General features: G+C 32.5%; 1 protein-coding gene across 1 annotated transcript in view; it reads left to right on the top strand.

The window, feature by feature from the left end:
• Slc6a14 (solute carrier family 6 member 14) overlaps window positions 1-13,460 on the top strand; it is a 37,430-nt gene extending 23,970 nt beyond the window's left edge. Inside the window, exons 9-14 of the mRNA XM_004872135.3 lie at window positions 1,782-1,907; window positions 3,103-3,221; window positions 4,485-4,584; window positions 4,840-4,949; window positions 8,085-8,252; window positions 12,418-13,460. Coding sequence (XP_004872192.1) covers window positions 1,782-1,907; window positions 3,103-3,221; window positions 4,485-4,584; window positions 4,840-4,949; window positions 8,085-8,252; window positions 12,418-12,564 — 770 coding nt within the window. The 3' untranslated portion in view covers window positions 12,565-13,460. The remainder of the gene's footprint in view (window positions 1-1,781; window positions 1,908-3,102; window positions 3,222-4,484; window positions 4,585-4,839; window positions 4,950-8,084; window positions 8,253-12,417) is intronic.
• The last annotated feature ends 7,494 nt before the right edge of the window (window positions 13,461-20,954 follow it).

Below are 20,954 nucleotides of genomic sequence, written 5' to 3'. Positions count from 1 at the left end.
TTTCTCCTATATGAGAAACCCAAAATATAAATAAAGGGCAAAATGAAAGATAGACAATGGGAAATAGAGAGATAGATCTTTTCCAAAAGGGAAGGGGACCAAGAGATGGAGGGAGGGATTGAGGATGGGAGGGGAAGTGTACGAGAAAAGAATTAAGGTGCATTACATACATGTACCAACTTCCCACAATAAATATAATCATTATGTACAGCAAACATGTACTAATAAAAATAAAAATTGAAAATAAAGGAAAGGAAAAGGACATTAAGGATGTTTAATTAACTGGCTAAAGATTCTTAGAAAAAGAATTGTAAGATTCTTTAAGTAGGAGTTCCTTATTGAAATTTTACTATAGCTAGTATCCTTTGATGGAAATACTGATGAATGCTAACAGAATGTCAAGATTAGAAGGAACCTTGGAGATTTCCTAATTTCCAACTCCTCAAAGTAGATTGATGAACAGAAATATTTACCCATGTCTTTCATAAGGCCAAATATTTAGGAAGTGATAGAGCTTAGACTAAAAGCTCATTCCTATGATAGAGCTTAGACTAAAAGCTTATTTCTGTGAACCTTAGGTTAATTCTCTGGAAAGTTAGAGAAATTTAAAGTACATAAGACTGAAGAGCATATCAAATGAAACAAAATAAACATCTCTAATGGTAACAGAAAATAGAAAACAAGATTAAATTTATAGTTTTCTGCATACACATTTTTCTGGCATCCATAAATCATTAAAATGACATTACTTAATGATTCTGAGTAAACATCTGAAAAGAGGATAAAGAATAAAAAGTTAGTTAGATATGTATATCTTTCTCAGTAGTGCAATTCTTTTTTTTTTAAATTCTTTTATTGGTACATTTTAGGTATACAATACGTTTACATTTATCATTGGGTGCTTGTACATGTACATGATGTATCTTAGTTCTTACTTTTTCCCCAATTACCTGTGTGCCCTTCATCCCCTCCACCCTTCCCTATTTACATAGATTTCATTTCCATTTTTGACCCAGCTATTCCCCTGCTGGGTATCTTCCCCAAAGAATTAAAAGAATCATACCACAGCGATATATGCACACCTATGTTTATAGTGGCACAGTTTGTAATAGCTAAAGCTTAGAAACAGCCCATGCGCCCATCAACTGGAAACTGGATAAAGAAGATGTGTTTTTTTTTATAAAACGGAGTACTACTCAGAGATAAAGAATGAGAAACTAGAGACATTTATAGCTAAATGAATGCATATTGAGGCCATACTCTCCCAAGTCAAATATTTTAAAAAGCAAAAGGGAGATAGTTGGAAAGGATTGCATGTCGTGTATTACATTGCAAGGAAGGTGAGATTTTTTGTGTGTTATTTTAATTTTCAGAAGGATAAACTTGAGTCATTTGTAGGAAAATGGATGGATCTTGAGATAATAATATTAAGTGAAATAAATAAAAAACGGAAGCTTAAATATTGCAAAGTCTCTCTTGTAGGAGAAACCCAAAATATAAGTAAATTTGAAGACCAAAATAAAAGATGGATAATAGGAAACAGAGAGATAGACCTTTTGCCAAAGGGAAGGGAAACAAGAGATGGAGGGAGGAGAGAGAGGGCAGAGGGGTAGCATATTTAAAAAGAATTAAGATGTGTTATGTACATGTACCAACCCGCGTGATAAATGTAATCATTATATATTGTAAACATGTACTAATAAAAATTAAAAATAAAATTATGAAGATAAAAAATGTGAACTTTCTTTACAACTAACTTAAAATGCCATATATTTTCTTAGGTTTTGATTTGGCATTCATTGCCTATCCAGAAGCTCTAGCCCAACTCCCAGGAGGTCCGTTTTGGTCCATATTATTTTTCTTCATGCTTTTAACTTTGGGTCTTGATTCTCAGTTTGCTTCCATTGGTAAGTAATATGTATTTCCAATGTTAACCAAACCTTCAGATTTTATTCATGTTTCCTTGAAAACATCATTTTCTTCTATTATTTCCTACAGCTATTACTCTCATAATGATCTTTCTGAATTAACTTTTAATTTAAAAAGGAATATTTTTACATTTGTTTCAGATATATTTAGAAAATAATTTGTTGTAGCTGAATTTGAAGTCTCTTAAGTGTTCTATATTTCTTTCACTAATGTAATTCACAGTTTTTTTCTAGTCAACCATCACCTTGGATTATATATTATTCAGTCAATGTTTGTAGACATTTATTTGTATACCCATGAACAACATAAAACTTACATCTTTCATATTTAGATGAATATGAAATGTGAAGTTTCATAGCACACATATTACTTTGACAATTATTTTATATGCAATATGGATCCATGTTGATACATAAACATATTAATAAATTTAATCCAAAATCTTGTGCCATATAGATGGGTATCTGGATTCCTTTTTTGTTAATTACACACATTGCTGCAATAACTGTCTTATTCATGACTCAATTTACACATAGAAATTTCCCCTACAGTACAAAAGTAGAAAGTTCTGAAACAATTTCCATTATATTATTCTTTTATGTAGAAAACATTGTCATAGTTTATTCTGTTTATATGATGAAGTTCATGTTCTTCTGGTTGGCTTTCAAAGCCCTTGGAAAATCTCAAACATATTTTTTAATCCTTTCACTTGTAAGTCCTTCTATTCTTGGAAAGTTCCCTATTTAATGGATACATATTTCTTAAACATAGAATGTCTATCTCTATGCCACTTATTTTTGTTTTATTTGGTTATTTTCTATATGGCAGTTATTAAAATAGTCACCTGATTTAAGTCCTATTAGAATTCTTCTTTCCCTAAAAATCTTTTTCAAATTACTTCAGCTCCTGGGGACCTGATACCTTATAGTTACAATTAGTAAAAACCTTTATAAAACAGACTTAAAACAACAAATAAAGCTTCTTTTGATTTTCAGCAAATTCAATGAGTGATCATTGCTAAGAGAAAGAACATTATGGATTATTTTAAGGTGGGAGGGCCCCGAGTATATTTTCTATATGTATTTGTAAATTTGATTAATAGAGGATGAAAGTTGAATGCTGTGATTAACTTAATTGAGGAGTCTTATAACATGTCACCTTTTTCCTCTGAAGAAACGATTACAACAACAATTCAAGATTTATTTCCCAAAGTAATGAAGAAAATGAGGGTTCCTATAACTTTGGGTTGCTGCTTGGTTTTGTTCCTCCTTGGTCTTGTCTGTGTGACTCAGGTATATTACAGCTTTTTCTTTTCATAGACAAATTGTTAGCTAGAAAATACTTTAGAGGTCCCATTTGACCCTGCTATCCCCCTGCTGGGTATCTTCCCAAAAGAATTAAAAGAATCATACCACAGTGATATATGTGCACCCATGTTCATAGGAGCACAGTTTGTAATAGCCAAAACCGTGGAAACAGCCCAATTGCCCATCAACTGGAGACTCGATAAAGAAAATGTGGGGTTTTTTTCCCATTAAGTTTATTGGCACATTTTAGGTATACAATACAGTTACTTTCATCATGATAATGTGAAATAGGAAGAAATGGTCTAAAGGAGTAGGGGAAGTAGGAGGGGTAGGGGAAAGGAAAGAAGGGAAAAGAAAAATTGTGTGTTTTTAAAATGGAGTACTACTAAGCCATAAAGAATGACAAACTACAGATATTTATAGCTAAATGGATGCACATTGAGGCCATACTGTTAAGTGAAATAAATAGGACACACATGTTTAAATACTGAATGGTTTGCTGTGAGAAACTGAAAGTGTAAATAAGGATCAAAATGTGTAACAGACAATGTGAAATAGGAAGAAAAGGTCTAAAGGGGAAGGGAAAGTGGGAGGGGTGAGGGAAAGGAAAGAAAGGAAAGGAATAAATATGAGAAAAAGAAAAAATGGAAACAAAGTCTTTCTAAATAGGGAGGGGTAGAGAGGTTGAACGGAGGGCAGGGGAATGGGGAAAAATAAGAACCGAGATATATTATGGAAAGGTACAAATTCCCAATAATGAATGTCAGCATATTATATACCTAAAGTGTACCAATAAACTTAATGAATAAAAAAAGAAAATACTTTAGAATCTAAAAGAAAAAAGACATAAGACAAAATGCTAGTTACAAAATACTTTAGAATCTAAAAGAGAAAAAAAAGACTTAAGAGAATGGTTAGTGACAAGTCCATGTTCTGTTTGGATCAGGGTTTTCCAAGTTTTAAGACAATTTTCTTTTTCCCAAAATACAGTAAGACTAGAGACTTTAAACATGTAGGTTTCTTGGAAGCTACTACAAAATATACAGATACTGCAAACCCTTTTGATAGCTATTGTAAGTGACTCACTAGAATGTAAGATGTTTAATATTTAAAATACTCTTTCATATTTTTAACAGAACTGAGACTAAGGATAATGTATTAAATTCAAATTAATTTTTTCTATGTGAACATTTAATCAAATAAAAGAAGAATTAAAATATTTCTAGAAATAATCATTTTTTTTGGTAGGCTGGAATTTACTGGGTTCTTCTGATTGACCACTTCTGTGCTGGATGGGGCATTTTGATTGCAGCTATACTGGAAATAATAGGAATCATCTGGATTTATGGTAAATAATGATTAGAGAATGACTTACAAGTTTTATTAAATAGTTTAGTTTTATTACTTTCATTATGTTTATATAATTGTATTATCAGTAATTACACTATTATTTATAATGTTAAAGTATATTTGCAAAAACATTATGAAGAAAATTAATTACAAGTATATGCTTGAGAATGTGTGTAGATATTGAAAGACAGTTTTATTGACAATGATTATTTGAGGAAACTATGAGTACTACTATTGCCATTGTTTTCTTTAGGAGGGAACAGATTCATTAAAGATATAGAAATGATGATTGGAGCAAAGAAGTGGATATTCTGGCTATGGTGGAGAGTTTGTTGGTTTGCCATTACACCTGTCCTGTTGATTGTAAGTTAATAATACATTATTAATTTAGAATCAATAATCTTAATTCAAATGTTTCTAAGATAAATTTGGAGAATAATTCACATTGAAGACAAGAAGAAAAACTAACATTGTAAATGAATGATTTTCAAGGTTTGCAGTATTTATGGGTATTGCCTCCAAAGTGTCTAAATTCAAATGCCTTTGCAATATTATTTTTTAGGCAATGGGTTTAAACATTTAGAAAATAAAGAGCCTCTTATATACTCAAACAGAAACAAATAAGTTAAAATTTATCATTTGGATAAATAAAAAAGAAATCATGAATCTGTTCATTCCCTAAAAAGTATACTGAGTTGCCAATTATATTGTCTTCCATTTCCAGAAAGTACAAAGACACATAAGGCCTAGATGACACCTTTAAGGAATTCATTTTAAATATACTGCTTGCTAAGAGACAACATTCAAATTTTAATGTGTATTTTTTTCTATTTACCAAAGATGTATTTAGTTTCTGCAATTAGTACAAGAAATTCACAGGTGTCAATAGAGCCAATGATTTTATATTAATAAATTCAACAATTAGTACTATTTAGGAGCTGAGGAAAAGCAAATGATGTCTTATTGAAGAGACATGGTATATAGACATGAAGTATTCAAATAATAGTTCAAGAAAGGAAAGACTTTAATCACAAAACAAACACTTCATGGGATGGAAAATTACTATGGACTAGAGTTAATGATGAGGCTGGTGTGGTGGCAAAGCTTCATAGATATATTTTGGTCTCATTTTCTTCATGTTTCAAAGGTTTCCCTAGAAGAGATCATTAAGTAATTTGATCTATAATTTGCATTAGAAGTATTGTATTTGATTGCTTTTGATTGCTTGTATTTGGTTGCTTTTGATTGCTTTTACTAGGTGTTAGGATTTATGTATGTTTTTAGAATTATGAGATCTGTTTCAAGTAGCGAGTAGTTTGGGCCTGGATGTGATGAATTAAAATACTTATATTTTCCACATTCTCAGCAAAGGTCTTCAATTGTGCCATTAACTGTCATTTTCCTCATTTGACAAATCTATATAATAAAATGAGCTCTTTATCACCCTACAGGATCCCACTAGACCTTTTAACCAGCTAGTTTCCATTGATTTCATCAGTCTGACAATTGCATTTATTTTAAATGCAAAAGGTTTAAATACTAAATGATACACATTGTCAACTATCTTGTATAAAATTATGTATATTAGACTCCATTGTCCCTCATTCATTTTCTTATAATTATGTACAACTTTGGCAGTTGTGAAATACATTTAAGTTACTATAAGTAAATTGTCGTAGTGGAGTTAATCCATTCAGTTCTAAAATTTTACTTGAATATCTGTTTATAAAGATTGTTAGAATCCATTGTTTTCTTTTCTTTTTTTTTCTAAAATAAAGATGGCTAAATTTAGAGAAATTACTAGGGGATTTTGAGATTTTATTTTACTTTGCAGATTTTAAAGTAGTTTTAATGCCTCAATACGTCTGTTAGCTTTCTAAAAATCATTTGTATGACCTGAATTTAAAGTGATTTCATTTTGAAGCTTCATATTTTGTGTTACTTGCACTTATTTTGTTTTTTGCTCAATGAAAGTCTGGGAGTGAATTGTCTTTTGGTAGAAATGCTCCAGTAGTGTATGTGTAAACCCATGTGTGCTTTGAAATGATGAGAGAGGGGCTCTGTGGAGTGAAAAATAATAGAAACAATTGCTAAGCAAGGAGACAAACATGTCCAGGAAAAAAGCACTTTTACATTCCTGTTGAATTAATATATATGCTGGATATTTATTTATGGCATAGAATAAAACATTTTATTATAAAAGAGAGATAATTTCTCCTGGATATATACCCAACAGTGAGGTTTCTGGATCATACAATAGTTGAATTTTAAATTTTTTTTTTTTTTTTTTGGTACCAGGGATCGAACTCGGGTCCTTGCGCTTGCACAGCAGGCGGCGAAACCACTGAGCTAAATCCCCAGCCCCAATTTTAAAATTTTTGAAGAATTTCCATACTGGGTGCTTCAATAATGGCTGTACTAATTGACATTATTACCTACAGTTTGCAAGAGTTTGTTTTTTTCACCTCATACTTGGCAACAATCATATTCCTGGAAAATACTACTTAGCTATAAAAAGAATGAAACCTTGCCCTTTGTAACAACATGAATGGAAAAGAAATCATTATGTTAAGTAAATTAAGCTGGGCATGGAAGGACAAGGGTGACATGGTCTCACTCATATGTAGAATCTAAAAATTTGATCTCATAAAACTTGAGAGGACAATGGTGGGTTACCAGAGGTTGCAGAGAGTAAGGTGAGAAGAGAATAGAAGAGATTTATTAAAGCATGCTAAGTTACTGTTAGGTAGGAGCAAGAAGCACTAGTGTGTTATTGCACAGTATGGTTATTATAGATAACAATAATGTACTGTATATTTCAAAAAGAAGAAATAATTTTGAAAATTCCATCATAAAGTCATGATAAATGTGAGAAAATAGATGTTCAATCTTACTTAAACATTATAGAATGTATGCATGTATCAAAACAATACACAGTGCTCCCATTAATATGTACATTTTATGCTTTTATTTAAAAATTAAAAATAAAAACAAATTAATCTAAATGAAAAAAATTGAAAGTTCAGTAATACTCAATAAAGGAATGGAGAAAGGCAGGAAGGTGTGGAAAGGGAAGTAAAAGGGATCAATTTGTGATATATATGTCCCAATTCTCCAATATTAATGCATTTATTATGTATCACACATACTCTACTAATAAAAAGGAAAAAGAAAAAAGGCTTAATAATGAAATTATTTATATTTATTTTATTTTCAGTCTGCTACATGGCAAACATTTGATTGAAATATACTGTATGTTGAACAAGTATTCATATCTTTTATAAATATATAGAAGTATTAATTTTGGTAGCATGCATTTAAAGAAAAAACACATTTGTGGTTCAATTCATTTTGTTAATTTCTGGCTTGTTATCTGATTAGTTTTTGTATCTTCATTTTAATAGTTTTGAGAAATTACTTCTTAAAAATGAAATCAAATTGCTATTCATCTGTGCAGTCTAGTCTTTAGCTTTGTCTTTTCATATTTTACTTTTATAGACAATTTTAATCTGGTCATTGGTGAAATTTCATAATCCTGAGTATGCTGAAATTCCATACCCTGACTGGGCAGTTGCTGTAGGCTGGTGTATGATTATTTTCTGCATTATTTGGATTCCAATTATGGCTGTCATAAAGATAATTCAGGCCAGAGGAACTATCTGTCAAGTAAGCAAATTAAATTTTTAAATAGTTTATGTAAAGTACTTTTGATAAAAATTAAGATGAATTTACTTACATGGCAATAATATGAGGTTGTATGAGATCAAATTAAATAGTCTTTCCTCTGACTACTTCTATACTGGATATAATCATCTGTTACCAGTGTATAACAAACATTGTTTTCTATATGTATTTACATGTTGACCTGTATTGTACTATATGCCCCTTTTGCAAAGAGTCTAGTCTTGCTTGTTGGTGTATCTTTGGGCTCTATTATAGTGCTTAGTGTATAACAGCTATGATCTTTTTATATTTGTACTGAGTTGTCCTTGAAAATGTCACAAAGCAAATGAGTCATTTGCTTTTTATATCTATAATCTCTACTTTTAATGCCTCATCTGATTATAATACAAGTCCTAATGGTGTATTTAATACAAGTCCTAATAGTGTGCTTAGATTGGAGTGAGCTAGATAAATTATAATCATCCTTCTTCCATGGAGGCCTAGAAAGGTAGAGTTAATTATGACTTTTTACTAAAACTATGAAAAGGTAGACTCAGGAAGTTTTATTAAAATATATTCCCAAGCCCATCAAAGAATGGATTTAAATCAATGGTTTGACAGTGGATCTTCCCTTGCTTGATTCTACAAACACATCGCACCACACATTACTTGAAATTCTCACCTCACCCTCAACTTAAATGTTTGAGAATATAGTGAAGGTATTTATAGGGACACTGTTACTATAATGGACTCAAATACCGTCTTTTGCAATCATTTACATCTAAAATTATTGTGATATAATAGTACAAATTCTACTGAGAAATAGTAACAATTATTTGATTGCAATTTCTTCTTAATAGGCTGTGCCTACTAAGAATTTAGGCTATTACTTTTTATTATTTTGTGATTCTCAATTCATTGCTGTCAACAAATAAATTTAAAATTTTAAAATGAGAGTCTAGGCAACACAGAAGAAATGGACAGATTCCTAGACAGACATGAATTACCGAAGTTGAACAAAGAAGACCTAAAAGTTCTGAACAACCCAATATCAACCAATGAAATTGAAAATGTAATTAAAAACTTATCAACTAAGAAAAACCCGGGCCCTGATGGCTTCACTGCTGAATTCTACAAGACATTTAGAGAGGAACTGCTGCCACTACTGTTTAAACTCTTCAATGAAATTGAAAGAGAAGCAGTACTCTGAAATTCAATCCTGGAAGCAAGCATCACCTTGATCCCCAAAGCAGAGAAAGACTCAACTGAAAAGGAGAACTACAGGCCAATCTCACTAATGAACATAGATGCAAAAATCCTTAATAAGATAATGGCAAATAGAATGCAGAAGATCCTTAAGAAGATCATACACCCTGATCAAGTGGGATTCATCCCAGGGATGTAGGGATGGTTCAATATATGCAAATCAATCAATGTAATACACTATATCAATAGAGTCAAGGACAAAAACACTATGATTATCTCCATAGACGCAGAAAAAGCATTTGACAAAATCCAACATGCATTTATGATAAAAACCCTACAAAAAATTGCAATAGATGGTCTCTACCTCAAACTGATAAAAGTCATCTATGAAAAACCAACAGGCAATATCATACTAAATGGTCAAAAACTGAAATCCTTCACACTAAAATCAGGAAGAAGACAAGGATGTCCACTATCACCACTCCTGTTCAATATAGTTCTGGAAACATTAGCCATGGCAATTAGACAAGAGAAAGAAATAAAAGGAATAAAGATAGGTAATGAAGAAGTCAAATTGTCATTATTTGCAGATGACATGATACTCTATATAGAAGACACCAACAGCTCCACCAAACGTCTTCTAGACTTAATAACCAAATGAAGTAAAGTAGCTGGTTACAAGGTCAACACACAAAAATCAATAGCTTTCCTCTACACCAATGACAGACTCACTAAGACAGAAATAGGGCAAATAATTCCTTTCACAATAGCATCCAAAAAACTGAAATACATAGCAATCAACCTAATGAAAGAAATCAAAGACCTCTTCTCTGAAAACTATGGTACTCTGAAAAGAGAGATTGAAGATGATATCAGAAAATGGACAGACATCCCCTGCTCCTGGGTAGGAAAGATTCATATAGTGAAAATGGCCATACTTCCAAAACTGCTATATAGATTTAATGCAATTCCAATTGAGATCCCAGCAGCATACTTCATGGACCTTGAGAAAACAATCCAAAAATTCATTTGGAACAAGAAGAGACCCAGAATAGCAAAAGCAATTCTAGGTAACAGAGATATGGCAGGGGGTATCACAAGCCCCAACTTGAAACTATACTACAAAGCTACTGTGATAAAAACAGCATGGTACTGGCAAAGAGACAGACCTGAGGACCAGTGGAACAGATTAGAAGATGCAGAAACAATGCCAGACACACTCAGCCATCTCATCTTCAATAAAGGAGCCAAACACACTCACTGGAGGAAAGATAGCCTCTTTAATAAATGGTGCTGGAAAAATTGGGTTTCAACTTGCCAAAGATTCAAACTAGACCTATATCTCTCACCATGCACTGAACTAAAATCCAAATGGATTAAAGATCTAAGTATTAAAATAGAAACTCTGAACCAGTTGGAACAGAGGTTAGGTAGAACCCTTGAAGACATCGGTGTAGGAAAAGATTTTATGAACAAAACCTCAGTTGCCCATGAACTAGCACAAGCAATCAACAAGTGGGATCTCTTCTTATTAAAAGGCTTCTGCACAGCAAGAGAAACCACCAGCAGTGTGAAGAGACAACCCACAATGTGGGAAAAAATATTCACCTGCTCTTCCTCAGACAAAGGTCTACTATCTCAAATCAATAAAGAACTTAAAAAGATCAGACCTCCCAAATTTAAAGACCCAATCCAAAAATGGGCATCTGAAATGAACAGACATTTTTCAGACAAAGAAGTAGAAATAGCAAATAAATACATGAAAAAATGTTCAACATCACTGGTCATTCGAGAGATGCAAATGAAAACAATGCTGAGATTCCATCTCACTCCAGAAAGAATGGCTGCTATCATGAAATCAACCGATAACAAATGCTGGCATGGCTGTGGGGAAAGAGGAACCCTGCTCCACTCCTGGTGGGAGTGTAGACTGGTGCAACCACTGTGGAAATCAGTATGGAGATACCTCAAAGAACTAGGACTGGAAGTCTCATTTGACCCCGCTATTCCACTGCTGGGGATCTTCCCCAAAGAATTAAAAGCATCATACCACAGTGATATATGTGTGCCCATACTCATAGTACCACAGTTTGTAATAGCTAAAACTTGGAAACAGCCCAAATGCCCATCAACTGGAGACTGGATAAAGAAAATGTGTTTTTTTTTTTATAAAATGGAGTACTACTCAGCCATAAAAAATGAGAAATTAGAGACATTTATAGCTAAGTGGATGCACATTGAGGTGATACTCTTAAGTGAAATAAATAGGACACACATGTATAAATACCGAATAGTTTCTCTGGTGTGAAAAACTGAAAGTGTAAATAAGGACTAAATGTATAATAGGTAATGTAAAATAGGAAGAAAAGGGGCAAAGGGGAAGGAAGTGGGAGGGCTAGGGGAAAGGATAGAAGGGAATGGGATTAATATGAGAAAATGGAAAAATGGGAACAAAATCTTTGTAAATAGGGAGGAATGGAGGGGTTGAAGGGAGGGTTGGGCAAGGTTGAAAAATAAGAACCAAGAGAGACTATGTAACAGTGCAAATTTCCAATGATGAATGTCATTATACTGTATACCTAAAATGTACCAATGATTAGAATGAATAATTAAAAATGTAAAATAGCAAGAAAAGGTCCAAAGGGGTAGAGGTAGTGGGAGGGGCAGGGGAAAGGAAAGAAGGGAAAGGCAAAATGCTGAGAAATGGATAAAATGGAAATAAAGTCTTTGTAAATAAGGAAGGGTGGAGGGGATGAAGGGAGGGCTAGGAATGGGGAAAAAATAAGAACCAAGATGCATTATGTAAAGGTACAATTCCCAATGAGAAATGTAATTGTGTTGTATACCTACAATGTACCAATAAAATAATTTAATTAAAAAAATGAGAGTCTAGGTAAGTACTGGCTTGTTTATAAATTGTAGTACTTTTATTCTAAGAAAAAAAATTCTTTTTGCATTTCAGCGCATTGTAAGCTGCATTACACCAGCTTCTAACTGGGGTCCGTACCTAGAACGACATCGTGGGGAGAGATATAAAGACATGGTAGGGCCTAGTAAAGAGACTGACCATGAAATACCCACTATAAGCAGTAATAGAAAGCCTGAATGAAATCTCATTTTAAAAAATATATGGTTGTTCCATAATGTGATTTTTTTTAAATAGTGAAATTTTTAATTTATTTGTATGTTGAGTAGAAAAATGCATATGCTATGTTCACAATGTGGTGACAAATGTTTTTCCCACTTAAGCAGGAATGTAATATAAAATGTGAATCTATTAATGTTTAGCAATGTTCTTATATTTCGTTTAAGACTATCTGTATAACTATTTCACAATGACATTTTGTAAATATTACAATAATGTTTCTTCTAATGCACTGAAATTTTTATTTGAATTGATTACTTAGAAAATAGTTACATTTTTATTATGGAAATTTAAAAATATTATTTGATTCTATTTTCTTAATACACAGTCTTTCTCTTTCTCAAGCTGAAGGAAAATGAATCAGTACATGTAAAATAAAATGTTACAAACTCAATGTCTTAGCTACTTGGAAATGTTATGTTTATAGGAATAAATGGACTGTCTATGTGAGTGATGTAGTTTCATACTTTTGACACAAATATGTCTAAAAATTTCATGTATTGATGACTCATATTTCTATATGAACTTAGTAGTTATGCTCTTTATTGACAAACTTAATAGTTACGTTTTTTATTTATAAAGACTGAAATAAGAAAGGAAATAAGCATCCATTAACAGGGAGTAAATCTAGAAAATGGAATAAACAACTTTTGAATACTTCTTACTTTATCTTACTGTCTTCCTTCCTTAGGTTATGTGTTGAAGATTGCTATTAAACAACTAATTTCTAATGTGTTTCACAAAATTAAGAGTTCTTCATTATATTCTATAAAGTTTAGTTTTAACAGCGGGAAATTTAGCTCAGTGGCGCTGCACCTGCCTAGCAAGCGCAAGATCCCGAGTTCAATCCCCAGTACCACAATAAAAAAAAAAGAAAAAGAAGAATTTTAGTTTTAATTTCACACAGAATACCAATAAAATGTTAATGAGATAATGGCTTTCATTTTATCATGTACTTTATGATGATGATATGTGGATGATAAAGCAAAATGATGTTGTCTTATATAAGTTATTGCTTATGGGTGATAACTTATTTATATACTAATAGGAAATAAATTTGCCAGACTTGTCAAAAATGAAGATCTTATGACCTAGTTTCCTCACAAATGATAGTATAATATATCACTAATAGTTTTATATTTGATTGTATATCATTAACAATTGGTTCAAACATCACAACCTATGATGATAAACATTCTGTAAATATATAAGGAACATTTTAGCAATTCATAAGGTTCTTAACCTAGGCTTCCGGGAATTAAAACACTGAAATTATATGTAACATTTTCTGCTTGTATATGTACATGCATTCTTAGGGAGAAAGTCTATAGTTTAATGGTAATGCCAAATGGATCTGTAGCTCAAAAACATCTAAGAACTGAGTATATTACTGCTAGCTTTTTGTGCTTGGCAAGTGAAAATATAAAGAGCAATTTTTCTTATATATTTTAAATTCCTTTTTCTCTTTCTCTTGATCCAAGATTAAAGGAATAAAGATTTAGTCATTTGTTTAATTTATTTGGAAACAAGGAAGCATGAATGTACATAAATATGATATATGTATATATGCATTAGTTAAACTCATGTTTGATAATTTGAAGGTTTTGTTTTAGGGTAGATCAAATGTTGTTAGTTAATTTCAAGAGATTATTCCTTAGTTAACTGGATTTTATAAAATATTATTTCAAAGAGATGATCGACTAGAGGTTAGAAATATATTTTCTAATTTTAACCTACATTTCAATTGCATGCATTCTATCACTATATTTTGGTCCTATTTGAGGTGTGAATTAAATAAAAAAAGTGCAGGATAGGTGGCTCTGATAGGTACATTTTAAATGAGAATATCTAGTTGGAAGAGGGGATATGTAATGAAGAACCAATGCTTTTCAAGAGCTGATCATAAAGAGTAGTTAAGGGTTTGTGTCACTATTTTCATAAGTGTGAACAACACAAATATTTATGTAGTGGTTGACATATTGTAGGCTGCCAATGATAGCTCTTATAATTGTTACATAGATTCAACAGTGGCAAGAAGCAGTATTCTGCATAACAAATGAGTTCCATAAAATTCCACTTACTTTAATGCAGACTTAGAGGTAATTGCAGTATTATACTGTAAACCACTAGAGAAATTGTTTTTCACTTGAATGAAATTATAATCACTATATAATTATATTTTTTTATTGTAGTTTATTGCAAAAAAAACCACCCTTGACCTGATTTTCTTTTATGTATTATTTCTGTCCCTTCCCCAGTACAATATATATTAGCAACAACAGGTAATTGATTATTTAAATAAAATGTGAATAAGTAAATTGATAACTGTCTGGATTTTGTATCTGACTTGGCATCCCCTCCCCTTTTAAATAATAATTCGTTCAATATAAACACATATTCAGCTGAATCAATTCAAATGGCCTTTCATGATTGCCTGTATCAACATGACATCTTGTAACTTGTTCAGTGGCTTTTCCCTTAACTAATGAATAATTGAAGCCCTTGATAATTAGGAATAAACACATATTCAACTGAATCAATTCAAATGGCCTTTAATGATTGCCTGTGTCAACATTATATCTTGCAACTTGTTTGGTGGTTTTCCCCTTAACTAATGAATCATTGAAGCCCTTGATAATTAGGAAATGCTCCAATTCAACCAGCTTGTATTCTACGATCCTCAGGCTTATCAATATTCTCTTTTGTATGGGTATTGAGTGAGGGAAATTATTTAAGATATCCTGAGAAAGACTGTTGGCTGAAAGACTAGCAGTACTGCTCCTAGGTAACCAAGTAGGAGAAATTGTTCTTTCTGGAGCAGTAGGTGACCAAATAGAAGTTGTTCTTACTGGAGCAAAAGCAGTCAAATTTGACGATTTCATCAATGTTTTCCTGTAAAGAAAATTATACATACGTAGTTTGTTGCATTTAGCGATTTCCAAATACTACCAAATAACAAGTTGATTACAAAAATGTATTGATTTTTCCTAAGAACTAGAGATTAAGAGTATGAGTAACTATGCTGTTTCAATAGTATGCTCTGCCAAGACACAAGACAGAAAAACACATGAAAAGTAGCCTTGTAGTACCAAAGTGCCATATCCCTTGCTTACATGCTTGAGGAGTCCAGTACTTCTACATATGGACCCTGTCTTTGTCCATTATATAAAAGAATTTCACTTGCAACTAAAACTAACACTAGGGAAAATACATTTGGACCTGAAATATTTGTGAATACTGTATCCAGAAAGCTCTTACTATTATGATGTCAGGAGAACCAAACAGGAATGTGGGTGAAACAGAAGTGAGAGAGCAGGGAGAGATTCTTAAAATGGGACGTGGTGGTGGGCAGTGGATACTTTTGGCTGCACTTTTTTCTCCAGTTGGATGAGAAGCTGTCCATATCACTTAGTGACTTGGGACTATTTTACAAGAGACCACAACTCTGAAATCTCAGTGAAACTTCGGACTTAAAGGGGAAAGTGCAGTAGTTAACGTCTGGAGGTCTTTCAAGAGAAAAAGATAAGGTCATATTTTTATTTTACTGTTTTCCCATCATCCCACAAACTCACTCCTCAAATCTGCATATTCAGCTAGCTTCATGTAATTCCAATCTCTCTTACCTTTGCCTGAAATCGGTCTGTCCATAAAACAAGTATGAAGGCAAACACAGCTCCGCTCACTGGGAACAAAACCATGCTCACGGTTCCTTTTCAGTCTTTTCTATTTTCTTAGAACAGAGGTTTTGGGCTTGTAGTTAGGAAGTAGGGGCAGCTTAGCTGCGCAGAGTGAAGAAGGTGCCGGCCAGTGTGCTGTGTGTCCCTCAATTCTTGGTGCAACTTGGATTGCGCTGAAGAGCCGGGCTTTATATAGAGGAGAGAGCTGGGGACCTCATAATTGCGTACTCACGTAGGGGCACTGTGACCCAATCAGTGACGTAGAACCTGGCTCACGGGAGGCCAGGCTGCACTTAGTAACCGCCCACCTGGTTACTAGAAGAGCGTTACGAGACACTGTAGGAATTTGGTATTCCCAAGAAGCTGAAATACTATAGAAGTAGAGACTGCAAACACACTGCCTAGAATATATGATTTAAAAAGTGCTCCTCCTCCTTTTTTACTTTTAAAAATATGGCTGTCTTTGCTGCAACCGCTCCATTTCAAAAACAATCCAAAAATAAGTTAGAAATGCACAGTAAAACATAGTTACTAAGTATAAGTCATTGTCTGAAAAGTACCTTCTTCACAGTCACATTGCTATTATAGAATTTATTACAACCCTAGTCCCATTAAAATAATTATGTACATTTGTGTTATTTTAAAGCTTAAAAATAGTTCAAGAACATTTCCTTATATAATCCTCACAAAATTTGTACTACAGGTATTTTTAGTACTGGGTCTATTTTTGCTGAAAGAGATTCAGTTACTAAACACATTTGAAACCAGTAAGCAAAAACAAGACATGAATAGTGGAGTTTGAGTCCTGAGATGAACTCTCCAATTCTGTCATTTTTATTTACATTCAAGGGACCTCCACCTCCACTCTGATTTGTGAGCATCAAGTATTTAATATTTTTCAGCCAAGAAATCAAAGTGTATTAATGAGAAGTGACAGACATAGGAATCATTGCACCAGACAGCTAAGAAGGTTCATAAAACTCATTTAACTGTGGAAGGATGTCGCCAAACTACCGATCCAGAACTGAAGACAATAACCTTGGCAATCTGAAAGTGAATGTTAAACTGGAAGCAGTAACTCTGTGTGAGGAACAATTCATATATATATATATATATATTGCATTGGTCAGTTTTTCTGTTGTGGGGACAAAATACTCGACACCTAAAGGGAGGAAATAGGTTACTTTGATTCATAGTTTCAGAGGTTTAGTTCATGGTTGGCTGGCTGCAAGAGAGGAACATTATGGAGGAAGGGAGTGAAGCGTGAAGCAAAGCTGTTCAGTGCCTGGTGCTAGGGAAGTAGAACACAGGGAAAGAGCACCAGTGAGAGGTATACTCTTCAATGGCCCAGTAACCCATTTCCACCTGGGCTCCACTTCCCAAAAGAAATCAGCTATGAACATCAGTACATTAATCTACTGGTAAGTATAGTTCCTCCATGATCCAATCACCTCTTCAAGGGTCTCTTAATCCAGTTACATTGACAAGATTAACATGCACAGATACAAAGAAAATGAATTATACATATTTTTAGTTTTTTGTATCATTCTGTTTCATAACTATCAGTTCACAGCTTAAAGTTTTAGTCATTCAACAGATGTTTATTAAACACCTATGTACAGACCACTGGGCTATATTCTGAGAATATGATTATTTGCAAAAAATTAAGTCCACCTAGGAGTATACTCTAGTAAAGAGACATACATTAATCAAACATAGAAATGAGTCTAGAAGAGAAGAGACAAGTGATAGCAAGATGTACATATGTGGTGCCATGGGAGCTCAAAATAAAATATGGAATGTAAAAAAGAGTTAAGCTCCTGGTTTTACAGCTTTGTCAATTGGAGGGAAATAAGCAGGTATGGATTTGCTGATCATTAATCTGACATGGACATGTCAAGTTTGTGTGACTTTGAGAAATGAAAAGAATTATCTTAGACAACTGAAGGCATAAATTTGTTAGTTTTCTGAATGTAAATGATAATTGAAGCTCTAGATATGGATGAATTTCCATCATATCGGTGTAGAGTGTACAAACAGTAGTTAGGCTAGATCCTTGAAGTATCCAATATTTAGTAACTGGATAATGACACTTCTATAAGTAATTTATGACTTCCTTGGCAGGTAATATTTTTGTTTCATTGAACGTAACTGTTTGAAACCAAACAATGTTATCTCCACGAATAGAATTTTGAATTTTGTTCCTAATAGTACCCCAAGGAAAACTTGAAAGATTTTTCCACAATATTATCATGCATATTAGCATTCTGTTGATAACCAATTATTTTTCATTTTATCTTTTTTTCTGTGGTAAAAAAATAGGTATATATGATATAATTTAGCATTTTAACCAATTTAAGTGTAGAGTTCATTCACATTGTTGTGAAAACAACACAGTCATTTTCACAACCTTAAATTTCATAGCTGAGACTCTTTATTCATTACAGACTAACTTCCTATACTTTCCTCCTAGTCCTTGACAATCACTGTTCTACTTTTTGTACCTATTAATTCAACTACAGTAAGGTACCTCACATGAGTGGAATTATACATTTGTCCTGTTCCATATGGCTTATTTCACTTAGCATAATACATTCAAGGTTCATCCATGTTGTAGCATATGGCAGAATTTCTTTTTTTATTATTTATTTTGTTCTCTTTTGCAGTACTGGTGATTGAAACCAGGGCATCATGATTTTTCTGCCACTTACCTACATCCCAGTATTTTCTTTTGTTATTTTTTATTTTTGAGATAAGATGTTAATATTTTGCACAGGTTAGCCCAGAACTTGGAATCTTCCTGTCTCAGCCTCTGGAGCAGGTGGGATTACAGACATGCACTACTAGATCTGGATTTCTAGATGTGGGAGAATTTCCTTCACATCAATTTAGAGCATGCAAACAGAAGGATAGTTAGAATAGAGCCTTGAAGGATTTTAACATTTAATAGCTGTTAATGAATATTTCTATAGGTAAGTTATGATTGTTTTGACATGTAAAATTTTATTGAATAAAATTGATTGAAGTCAAGTTATCTTATCCCCAGTAACAGAATTTTAAATTTTGAAAAAAAATAACTTTCTTTTTAAGGATAATAATATCCCTATATATTATATTTTTCATATCTATTCATCCATATATGGACACTTGGGTTGCTGGCATGTTTTAGGTATTATGAATAATGCTGCTGTGAATGTGGAGGAACAAATGTCAATCAAGTTATTAGGCTTTAATTGCTGTTGGGTGGAAGAAATTTTTATATATTCTGGATATCAATTGCTTATTAGGTACGTAATTTACAAATACTTTCTCCCTTTCTGTGAGTTGTTTTTTTACTTCTTTTTAGATTCCTTTAATATACAAGATTTTTTAAAAAATGGATGAAATTCACCTTATTTTTTGTCACATATTTTTGGTATCATATCTAAGAAATAATTGTCAATTTCAAGAATATGATGCTTTTCCTACAAGTTTTCCTCTGAGAGTTTGATAATTTCACTCTTAATTTTAGCTGTGGATGTTCAGATATTTCAGCACCATCAATCTAAAAAGCTGTGTAATTTCTTCATCTTATTGGCTTTGCTTAAGATCAGTCAATTATATTTACATGTATGTGGGCCTATTTCTTGGGTCTGTAATCTGTTTCATTATCTACTCATCTCTTTTTTTAGTCAATGCTTCATTATTATGAATAGTAGAGTTTTATACTAAGTCTTGAGGTTAGGTGAAATCATTAGTCTAACTTTGTTTTACATCTTAAATATACTATTTATGGTTCTGGGCCTTTTACCTCTCCATATAAACTTAAGAATCAGTTTGTTGAGAACCACAATATAGATTGTTGAGATTTTTTTTGATATTGTTTTGAATTTATAAATCAGTCTGGATAAAGCTGTCAGTCTGAAAATACTGAATTTTCCTATACATGATTATGGACTACCTCTCCACTTTTTTCTTTTCTGACATCATTGTTTTAGAATTTACTTTATATAGGTCTTGTACATTAAAAGATTTATACCTAAATATTGAATTTTGGTATAATATAAATGATATTGTATTTTAAATTTGAGATTTCACTTGTTTATTGCTGGTATATAGGAAGCAATTGACTTTTGTACATTAACCTTAGATCTTACAACCTTACCTTGGTAATATATCACTTCCAGAAGGACTTTCTATGGTTATTATTGATTTTTTCGTATTTTCTACACAGATGATCACGTCATCTATGAACAAAGGTAGTTTTGTTTGTCTCTTCCCAATGCATATACCTCTTATTTCATTTTCTTATCTTATTGCTCTATCTAGGATTTCCAGTACAATGTTGAAAAGCATGGTGAGAAGTGACCTCCTGGCTCCTGATTTTAGTGGTCAAGCTTCTAGCATCATCTTACTAAGTATGATGTCAACTGTAGGGTTTGAGTTGATATTCTTTGAAAGGGGAGAAAATTCCCCTCTATTCTTCATTTATTGAACGATTTCATTGTGTACAGATATTGGATTTTTTCAAATATTTTTCTGCATTTGTTGATATGACCAAATGATGTATCTTTAGCGTGCTGATGAGATGGATTATATTGAATGATTTTTACTTTGCTTAGTTTCTCCTGAAGGCTAGTCTTGTTAAGAAAAACAGAATGCTGTAGTTTATTTCAAAATGGGATCTTTCCTCCTTGT

The sequence above is a fragment of the Heterocephalus glaber genome, unplaced genomic scaffold (assembly GCF_053883595.1).
Source record: "Heterocephalus glaber isolate CG9 unplaced genomic scaffold, H.glaber_assembly_v1.0 deba00001730, whole genome shotgun sequence".
NCBI classification, from domain to species: Eukaryota; Metazoa; Chordata; class Mammalia; order Rodentia; family Bathyergidae; genus Heterocephalus; species Heterocephalus glaber.
Note: the sequence above shows the minus strand (reverse complement) of the source record. Positions and strands in the feature narration are given on the sequence as shown.